Source organism: Castanea sativa, chromosome 4 (genome assembly GCF_040712315.1).
Source record: "Castanea sativa cultivar Marrone di Chiusa Pesio chromosome 4, ASM4071231v1".
NCBI classification, from domain to species: Eukaryota; Viridiplantae; Streptophyta; class Magnoliopsida; order Fagales; family Fagaceae; genus Castanea; species Castanea sativa.
In genome coordinates, this window is record NC_134016.1 from 14,752,263 (window position 1) to 14,763,053 (window position 10,791).

General features: G+C 36.8%; 2 protein-coding genes across 2 annotated transcripts; one reads left to right on the top strand and one right to left on the bottom strand.

Moving 5' to 3' along the window:
- Positions 1-260: 260 nt before the first annotated feature.
- Positions 261-3,428, bottom strand: LOC142631091 (gibberellin 20 oxidase 1-D-like). The gene is made up of 3 exons (XM_075805167.1): positions 2,870-3,428; positions 2,119-2,440; positions 261-718 (listed from the first exon to the last, which is right to left on the bottom strand). The coding sequence occupies exons 1-3, from the start codon at positions 3,376-3,378 to the stop codon at positions 431-433; spliced, it is 1,119 nt and encodes a 372-aa protein (XP_075661282.1). The 5' UTR covers positions 3,379-3,428; the 3' UTR covers positions 261-430.
- Positions 3,429-9,231: 5,803 nt separating this feature from the next.
- LOC142632490 (uncharacterized) lies at positions 9,232-9,705 on the top strand. The gene has a single exon (XM_075806878.1). It carries the CDS (start codon positions 9,232-9,234, stop codon positions 9,703-9,705), a length of 474 nt encoding a protein of 157 aa, XP_075662993.1.
- Positions 9,706-10,791: the final 1,086 nt, after the last annotated feature.

Sequence of the window (10,791 nt, forward strand, 5' to 3'; positions counted from 1 at the left end):
AACCTTATAGCTGATCTTAAAACAAAAAGAAAGTATTTATTGCACACACTTTTACCCACGCAAAAATTGCACTGAAATTGTTTAAAGTCATGATTTCCATTTCAAATCACAATTTCAATGAAATTTTTGTGTGTTTAAAAATTTGCGTAGTAAAGTGTGTGTGCAGCAAGGTATATATAACAAATGTAATAAACACTACTTGTAACCAAAAAGCTAAAACCCTTAAGCGAAAAGATAGCATTAATTGTAACCCTCAGAAATGATAATACTGAGATGCAATTGGGTAACAAGAAGTACTAAAAGGTACACAAAAGCAAATACTAGCTGGAGAAAAATTTTAAAAATTAAAATGCGTATTTAGTTTTTCAGAAAAAAAAAAAAGAAAAAGGAAAAGCGTAATTATAAATGGCACAGCCAGTTGAGCGATTGATCAAGCAATAGAACTAAAAGTGCCGGATGGTTTGGAAGAGAGTTTCCATTTGATGAAGTTGTCGATGGTAGTAACATCAGACCTGTAGTGCCTTTGTGAAAACTCCCAGAATTCTGGCCATGTGAAATCCGGGTACTTCCTTGGCTCTTCTCGACTATACAGCTCTTGTGGGGGTCTCACCACTCTGTCCTCTCTTGGGGACAAAAAGAAAGCAATCGTTTTCCTCTCCAAATTCCTGTTCACCGTTGCTCTATGCAGGCAACTCTTGTACCTCCCATTGCATAATGCCTGTATATCAAACAAACAATATATTTTTATTTTATTTTATGGAAACAAACAAATTTATCAAACTATGTGACAAAACAAACATACATAGAAAATAAATTACTACTTATCCTAAAAGTTTAAATAATTTAAACTATTAAGAGATGATAAACTTAATTTTTTTTAATTGTTACATATGAGATGAAATGCTACATACTTCAATTTTTACTCTCAAAAGAGATGAGCACTTGACATAAAGACCTTAATTCCACAAAAAATGTTAGGATGCCTACCATTTATTATTATTATTATTATTATTATTATGGGTCAAAAAGAGATGTTTTATTTATATAAGTAATCTATTTATACAAACATAGTAGATATAGATCGAGCACCATCTTGTAGGGTGCCCAGAAACATTAAATCCCTTACAAAACAGTTGTACATAAAATGTGGACAGTTATCATATATTTTTTTCATCGCTCTTGTGCTTTGCAGCCCCTTTTTACCTATCATTTTTTTTTTTTTTTTGAAATAGTTATATGCATTTATATATTAAACAATTGTAGTTACCGAGCATGAATGTCACCTGGCTCAGCTTGTAAAGTTTAATAAGAGTAATAAAAATTTAAAAACATAAAAGTATATTTGTCTTACTAGGGATTCAAAGTTCAAATTATTCTACTGTCATTTTCTTATCAATGGAGATATTATTTGCTTCTACGAAAAAATTATTCGCTCCTTACAGGAGAAGTTCTTATCAAATATTGCATTAATCATAAAGCCAACACCTTTATATATATGGAGTGATACTCCATAATTGATTTTCACTAGTCATATCAAAAAAGCCATTTACTGTCTTAATCTTAACAGAAAATAATAAATGCGAAGACCTACTTGTCTCCAATCTCGTTGCCTAATACAGTAAAATCTAATGGGAGTCTTTTCCATGATTGCACAACTTCAAATGCATGCTTTTGGTGTGATGTTCATTTCATTTTTTATAGGTTCTAGTGGATGCGGGGTAAGAATTGTAGTTGAAGTTTCCAAAGCAAAGTTTTATACAAATACATTTAGCTTATAATAGAGTATAATTTTTCTCTTAAAAAAAAAAACAAATGGTGTAATCTTTTGCAATATTGTTAAGAAGTATTGGAGTAGTAACAAACAAACGAATGGTGATTATTATATATTCAAGTGTCCAAAAAACAACTAAAATCATGTTTTTATAATTGTAAAATCGTGTTTTAAAAATAGAAATAATTGTGAAATCGTGTTTTTAAAATAGTTGGAATATGTATGATAGTGCATAACTTAACGTGTACAACAATAATTAGTGTAAATAAATTAAGAGAACCATAATAAAATATAACACCCACATTGGGACAGAATTTTATTTGATAATACTATTGTAAAGGACCTACCATGAAGGTATCACCAATGTTTACGACTAGGGCACCTGGTTCAGGTCGAATTGCTTTCCATTTGTTATTTGAAAAAACTTCGAGGCCTCCAACTTGGTCTTGATGAAGTATGGTCAAGGAGTTTGGGTCGCAATGTGGTCCAGTGCCAAAGGTGAGGCCAGGATTTTGGCAAGGGGGATAGTAATTGCACCTCATCATTGAGACACAATCTTCAAAAAACTTGCGGTAGTGAAAACGATCGACACCCAAGCTAATTGCCAGGAGCTCCGTAATCAATAAACCAAGTTCCTTCAAGGCATTACAGTATCTTTGGCAAATCCAACTATATTTTCCAAAAAAAAAAGAAGAAGAAGCAAAATCCATGCTCTGTTAGATGTGTCTAGAACAAACTTTCAAACAAAAAACAATCTTTGACCTCAATACTATCATGACTTTTTTTTTTTTGTCTTAATTGGTTAAAAATAAGCTTCCAAACTTGAAAGTCATTCCTACAATTAATTTAGAGCAGTTAGTTAGTACTTTGATAATACAGTGAAATAGTACTCTTACTTTTACGTGATAATATATCCCGCAAATAAAATTTATAATGAGAAATGAGATCCCAATAATAAAATTTATAGTGAGAAATGAGTATTATGTAGTTATACTCTAGAAATACATAATAATTTTTGTTTTAATTTACGTATATATAAACACAAACTAATTAATGCAAGGGAAATGCACATTATCCATCTATATATGATGATCTCACCCTGTGTGTTCAAAATCTTCTCCCATGACAGACTTGCAATAGTCAACAATAATGTTGGGGTTCGATGGGTCGTTCTCATGGTGGAGAAGAGTATATGTCTCCTTCCATGGCAACTTTGATGAAAAACGATGCGCATGTGCACCTGAGTACCCATTGGCAGTGAGAGAGCCAGGCTTCTTGCGAAGACTGAGCTTCTTGTCGAGGGGCATGTTGAAAAAGGTATTGATTTCATTGTGTGCGGCTTCAATGATAGTGGCATCGATACCATGGTTGGTGACTTGGAAGAACCCATGTTCCGAGCAAGCCTTGCTCAAAAGCTCGGCAGCTCGAGCTGTTTCCACCTCGTCACCTCTCTTGAACCCACCGAGGTCTATTAGAGGTTCGTTGAGCTCTTCCTGAGCTTGAACCAAGTCCTCCTGTGGCCAAAGAAACTCACTAGGCAAGTTTGCTTGTTTTTGAAGCATAGCTGAATCAAAAATAAAACCACCATTCTCATCTCTAAGCACCATTGTTTGAGGACACAAGGAAGAATTCTTGAAGTGCTAGAGTCAAATAGGAAAGACGTTTTTTTTTTGGAGCTAGAAGTAGCTATTTATAGAGAACAAAGCCACAAAAAGCTACAGAACAAAGTAGAAAATATTTAAAAAGACATAACGCAGTTTGAAAGAGTGGATTACTAAGAGTAAAACATGGGGAGAGGTGTGAGAAGCAAAAGGCCAAGGCCGCCCATAGGAAAGGTCAAAGTAAATCAAGGTTTGGAGCATTATTCAGGTGACAACATTTGAGACGAGTGGAGCTCCCTTTGGTCACTTTCGCAATAAAATTTAAAATCAACTTTAATTTTTTTTTTTTATTATAAAAAATCAACTTAATTGCTTGCAGGAGATTCTATCTTTTCTTTCCCCCTGCGATTTGTCTCTTTTATTCTACGACTAGGTGACGAAGTACCTAATTCCCAAGGACCCCATCAAGAAAATTATCTTGTAAACTATTTAATTGTTGCATGAAACAATTTATGGCTAGTGTATTTGTCTTATGCAATATCAATTTATTTATTTTTTAATGTTATATTTGTCTTTTGTATTTGTAATTTGTAATTTATTTATTTCTTATACCATAGAGTATGAGATCAAGGTATATCTACTTATTCACTCTACGATAGTTTTGATAGTTTGATGCAAATCAATACATGCATGTAGTTGGTTTCTAGAATGCGTTATTTTAGTATTTACAATTATTGTTGTTGTTGTTGTTGTTGTTATTGTTGTTATTATTATTATTATTTTGCCGAAGTGAAAATTTTACGATAGTTTTGTTTTTTGCCAAATGTTATTTTAGTACTTACACTTGTCAACCATGCAAATAAAGCTGACTCAAAATCTTTTGCATTACACTTGTAAATCATGCAGCAAATTCTATCCTTCCAGCCTTCCCTTCAATTAGTTTCAAATTTTTATTTATAATGGAATATTTGTCTTTTACAATTATCAATATATTTGTTTTGTTTTTTTAACTTTTGTAATTAATAATTCAATTATTTCATATATCAGTAGAATCGATCTCAAGATATGATACTAATCAATACTTCTTGTTGGTTTCTAGAATATGTAATGTCAATATCATCCAAAATTTCAATCTGTTAATTTATTTTTTTGGCTTATAGCCTTGACGATCATGAAAGTATATACTCTACAGCAATGGTGATAGCTTCGCACTAATCAATATTCAATACAAATATTTGGTTTCTAGCTAGAATATATCATACTCAATGTCATCCAAAAGTTAAATTTATTACTTACTTATTTTTGGCCTGATCTTTGGTGCTTACACTTGACAATCATGCAAAAACGGAGGCAACTGAAACCGATATAAAATTTTCCGAAATCTTGATTCTTTTTTATTTTATAAGATGCCTTTTAATTTATAAGGTTAAATTTTTAAAATTGAAGGTTGTTTGTTCTATTTGCTGTGGGTCATTATGAAATCTATTGTTTTGCTATTTAATAAGATGTCCTTTAATTTATAAGATTAAGATTTTAAAAGTCAGAGCTTTATGTCTAGAAGTTGTTTTATTTGTTGTCGGTCATTTTCCCATTTGGATAAACACTAAGAATATATGTAGGATCAATTAAGCCAAAAAATAATAATAATAATAATGGAGAGAGAAAATATATAGGATCGTACTGATTGCAATATTCCAAGTTTTCAACAGTATCTAGTTTATTTTGTTCACATGATATATATATTAAAGAGAGAGAAAATTTTTTGAAACTAGAAATTTAATGTACAAGGGATAATACAGATTTGGATTGAACAAAAAGATTTTGATAAGTCAAACCACATACGAGTTTGAAAAGTAAAAGACACTACTAGAAATCATCAAGACCAATAATAGAATTGCGTGAAAACTGGTGACATAAAGGAAATCCTTGTGAGGATTAAAAATCATCGTCCTTATTTCTCAACAAAAAAAAAAAAAATCGTCCTTGGCCATGATTTAAGTCTTATTTTGGGAAAATTCCATTAATTTAGGCCCCTTTTATTCAAATTTATTATTTATAGTAATTTACACTTTTGTTAGAATTTTAAAATTAAAAAATCAAATTACAATCCAAGAGTCCGTAGTATTTATTTATTTAATTGTATCAATTTTTGTGATTTTTCCTATTTCTAAATATGACAATCTTCCCTTGTTTGATGGAATGTGTGTAATTTGAATTTTATTGAATAGATTTGTGACGGAGAAAAATATAAGTTATTTTTTTTGAAGGCTGAATAATACTTTTTAATTTTTATCACCAAACAAAAAAAGAGCAAAGAAATTACAAAAAAAAAAAAAAAAAAAGGAGGGGGTGGGGGTCGGAATAAGGTCCTACTCCTAAATCCCAGAGAGAGAGAGAGAGAGAGAAAAAAAAAAGAACTAAACATTAGGGTTAGAGGAGATGCGGGGATGTGATAATGCTTTATGCAAGTAACCATATCTTTTTACGAAGAGGAAGAAGGAGAACATCTTACTTCCGGATTCCCAACCAAAAGAAATAATTAACTATTGTTCTTTTCATTCCTTTAGGGAAGCTAACTTTATTGCTCTCTATATTGCGAAAAGGTAAGACTTGTAAGGTAGTAGATTTGTGGGACGATATACAATGTGTCAAAGTCCAAATTGGTAAGCTTTTAATTCACTCTTTAACCACACCAAAAAAAAAAAAGCTTTTAATTTACTCATGGCCAATAATGAAAAATAATGAGGGTTAATTATTTCTTTCCATTTATTATGATAAGATAATGTTTTATGCAAATAATAGTCATAAGCTTAGCAAACATTTACCAAGAAAATATAAGGATGTTGGGTTGGGTTGGGTCTCGTTGGGGGGGGCGGGGGGGGGGGGGGGGTTAAATGTATGGTAATAGTTATTCACATGTGAGTAAATACTCACATACAATTATAATAAAAAGAGTGAGTAAGTGGTTAATATAAAATAATTGGGACCAAATTCATAGGCTTAAGTTTTTGGGTTAACTTGTGTCCTTAAATGCTATATTATCTACCCAATTAGAGTATTCCCAAGGTGTTCTTTCCTTAACAAGCAGTATTGGAGTTGATGGTGGTGCGCAGCAAGGTGTTTAGGGTCCCTTTCACAATTAGAGCAGGAACAAAGAAAGCATAAAAGGCCCACACAAACAATTTTGGAAAAATGTCCAACAAAAGAGTATTGTTAATGGTGCTAAAGCATGGTGCAAAGAAAGGTTTCCATGGACATCGATGTGTGGGCCAATTGCCATGGATGTGCATATATGCAAAGTTGACACGTGATTCCCATGGATAGAGTATGAGAGATCCATGGATAACACATTGGTAAAGGAATGTCTATAGGTAAGGAATAGCTATCAAGACTTGTTCACAGTCCATGAAGAGGTGTTGAAACCCATAGAGAGGCAATGACTCATACGTGAGGGAGTGATTGTTAAGTATACACATGTGAGTGAAGTTGTATATAGAATAAAAAAAAAAAAAAAGTCCATGAATAACGCACTGTTAAAGGAAAGTCCATAAGTAAAGAGTAGCTATTAGGATTTGTGGGGGATTGGGCTTAGAAGGCCAAACGAGCCCATTTAATCAGAACCCAAAGTACGGCTCGGGGCCCAATAGGGTAACTTGTTGTGATACACGTGAAGGGAATTGACCCCGAGCCCTACAATCACAGGCCCAACCCCAAGGTCAGGATGACTAGTAAATGGGCACCACGCTAAGGGAGTTTCAGATGGTCGGCCCAGACATTGTTGGGTGAAGAGGAAAGCAAGCATGAGACGTTTACGTGGCAGGGTTGGTAACCGAGTACTCACTGCCAAGTACTCATTGGCGTCTGGAACAAGTTCCAAGGGAATCCTCTAAAGTCATGAGGATCCCTTGGGATTCTGAGGGACATGGGAATAAGTGAGAAGTGGGGAAGCAATGATGAAGACCCCACTAACAAGAGGCTATAAAAGGGGAAGGAGGAAAAAGAACAAGGGGTTGGAAAAATTAGAGCGGAGGGAAAGTACAGAAGGGGAATTACTGGGAGACATTGGGGTTAAGGGAAAACTTGGTGAGGGTTTGAAACTAAGGCTTAGGGAAGCTAGTACAAGTGAAGCTCAAAGCCCAACTGGTAGGATCGCGTGATATCCCACTTACAAATTAATTGGGGGCCCAGATACCATTATCTCAACAGGATTTGGTGCCCACATTTGGTGTCGTCTATGGGGATCCTACTTCACTGGAGGCTTTGAGTAAGTTTAGCGCTGTCTAGGCATGGAAGGACCTCAGGTTGACAAGGGTTCCATGGGGGGAAATCAGTCGAGGGCCTCTTCAAGGGGTCGCAGGAGGCAGGAAAGGGAACATAGGAGAGAACAACAATGCATGCAGGATTGACACGAGACCAGAATTGATTCTGATGAGGAATCTTTACAAAGGGAACGAGCAGTGTCATACATCCCCGAACGATCTTAACTCAAGGATCGGCTACGAGAGTTGGATAATTTGCGAAAGCAGGTCAACGACCTCGAAATTAAGCTAAGGGGAAGATGCCGCAGAAGGGATCGAGAAGAGTCTTCTGATGATCCTGACTATAATGCAAAAGAGTCATCTTGAGAGGGCGGCTCACGAAGATCAAGGGACAGGTCTCACGAAACTTTTGGGCACCGTGAAGAATCTCCCCGTCATGGTTAACACGACCATAACAATGCAGTGCTAGACACCATGAGTCAAGCGCTAAGGAGAGCAATCTAATCTACCTTCTCTGAAGAGATAGAGCGCATGGAGATGCCAAGACGATTCAACCATCCATTATTCATTATTTACGATGGGAAAACTGACCCAGTTGAGCACCTAAGTCACTACATACAGATGATGTCACTGTACTTGCAGAATAATGGTTTAATGTGCAAAGTTTTCCCATCTAATCTTGGACCCACTGCCATAAGGTGGTTTAACAGTCTAAGGAAAGATTTCATTCGAAACTTTGGTGAGTTAGTGTAGGTGTTTGGGGCCCAATTCTTAACGTGTACCAAAGTTCCCCAACCAATAGGTTCGTTGTTATCCATGAGAATGAGGTGCGGAGAGACCGTCCAATCTTATACAAACAGGTATTGGGAGTTATACAATGAAATCGGGAGAGGGAATGAATAGGTGGCAGCCAGCATTTTCCGATTGGGACTTCCCAAGGAGTTAAAGTTAAGGGACTCTTTAACAATGTGGCCTCCCGAGGACATGCACCAGTTGATGAGAAGGATTAAGGAGTATAAGAGATTGGTGGATGACTAATTGCAGGGCTAAGGAAAAGCCCCAGCCATGTCTTAATACCGTAGAGAGTATCATACTGAAAAGTTCCAACCAAGGGTAAGAAGAGAGCCGAGAGCCCTGAATGTTGGATCGGTACAACGTCTCGAAGGGATAAATGTTACATTCAAAGAGCTCGTTTATAAAATATTGGAACGCATTAAAAATGAGCCTTACTTCCAATGGTTGGGAAAAATGGGTGGGTATCATGCTAGAAGGAACCAAAGTTTGTTTTGCACTTATCATAGGGAGAAAGGTCATACCACCGAGTAGTGTCAAGTGTTGAAGGACCATTTAGATCAGCTTATGAAAGCAGGGCATTTGAAAGAATTCTTGGTCGGTTAAGGGACAGAATGCAAATCAGAGCTCGGGGAGTCGGGCTAACAACATGCTCCCACCACCCCTGAGGATTATTGAAATTGTTTGTACGATTTCTAGGGGAGTCAGCATGAGCCCTCGAAAAGGCATGTTGAATGTCGTGATTCCACCTGAGATAGGTGACATAAACTAGCAGGAGAAGAGGCTCAGAAAGACCTCGGCCCCAATCATGTTCAGTGAAGAGGACTTGGAGGGAACATTTCAACCTTATGACGATGCTTTGGTGGTGACGTCCAGGATTCAGGGATTTTTAGTCAAGAGGGTGTTCGTAGATCAGGGCAGTGGGGCGAAGATCATGTATTCCAATCTCTATAAGGGGTTGGGATTAAAGCCAGAGGATTTGACTAAGTATGATACCCCCTTGGCTGGGTTTGACAAGAAGATAGTGATACTCAAGGGGCAGATAAAGCTTCCCGTAGTGACCGAGGGGAAGGAAGTTGAAGTGAATTTCATAGTGGTTGACGCTTTTTCAAAATACACTGCAATCTTGGGGCGGCCGTGGATCCACGTTATGGGAGTGGTACCTTCCACACTGCACCAAAAGATTAAATTCCCGTTTGAAAATGGGGTGGCAGTGATGCACGTTGACCAGAAGGCAGTAAGGCAGTGTTTGGTAGCTGCCATAAACCATGAGATCAAGTAGAAAGATCTTGTAGAGGCCGAGCGTTTATAGCAATTACAAAGCACTAAGGGCCAGTCAGGGGTAAACAACACGGAGGAATTAGTTCGGGTGCGAATCCTGCCGTACAACAATAGGTTCTTTCAAATAGGGAAAAATATGCTATCGAAGGATTAAGTTGAGATCTTGTTGGCGTTGGTGCGAAATTTGGATGTTTTCACTTGGAGCCTATATGACGTACCTAGTGTGGATCCGGCATTTATTATACATCGGTTGAACGTCAATCCTTCTGTCATTCCAAAGAAACAAAAACCCAGAAGATCGGCAAAACTGAACATGGAAGCAGTGATAGAGGAAGTAAGGAGATTGAAGCAGGCAGAGGCTATCAAAGAGGTGTTTTTTCCTGAATGGTTATCTAACACCGTGGTAGTAAGAAAGAAGAACAGGAAGTGGAGATTTTGCATTGATTTCACTGACCTCAACCAAGCATGCCCAAAGGATCCGTTCCCGTACCGAAGATAGATCAGCTAGTGGATGCAACAATTGGCCATGAGAGGATGAGTTTTCTTGACACGTTCCAGGGTTACCATCAGATCGCCCTAACGCCTGAGGATCAGGAAAAGCCCGTCTTCATATCCCCAAATGCAAACTACCATTATCCGATGATGTCATTCGAATTAAAGAATGCGGGTGTAACATACCAGAGGATGATGACTAGGATGTTTCATGATCGGATCGGCAAGACAGTGGGGATTTACATTGGCGATATGATTTTCAAGCGCTAGAAAAAAGTAGAACATGTCCCTAACTTGGTAGAAGTGTTTGGGTTTTTGAGGCAACATAAACTATGGCTTAAGGCGGATAAATGTGCTTTCAGCGTAGGGTCAGGCAAGTTTCTAGGTTATTTGATAACTACTCGGGGAATAAAGGTTAACCCTGATCAAATTACGGTCATACAATAGCTTAAACCCCCCACTAACCCGAAGGAAGTGCAAAGGCTCACAGGGATGGTCGTCGCCTTTAGCAGGTTTGTTTCAAGGTCGGTAGATTAGTGCAGCCTTTCTTTCAACTTTTGAAGAAGTGGAAGGGTTTTCAATGGACAGAAGAGTA

Coding starts and splice junctions, on each gene's coding strand:
- LOC142631091 (XM_075805167.1), bottom strand. CDS start 3,378: ATGGTGCTTAGAGATGAGAATGGTGGTTTTATTTTTGATTCAGCTATG. Junction 2,441..2,869: donor GAAGATTTTGAACACACAGG/GTGAGATCATCA, acceptor TGGAAAATATAG/TTGGATTTGCCAAAGATACT. Junction 719..2,118: donor ACATTGGTGATACCTTCATG/GTAGGTCCTTTA, acceptor TTTGATATACAG/GCATTATGCAATGGGAGGTA.
- LOC142632490 (XM_075806878.1), top strand. CDS start 9,232: ATGTTCAGTGAAGAGGACTTGGAGGGAACATTTCAACCTTATGACGAT.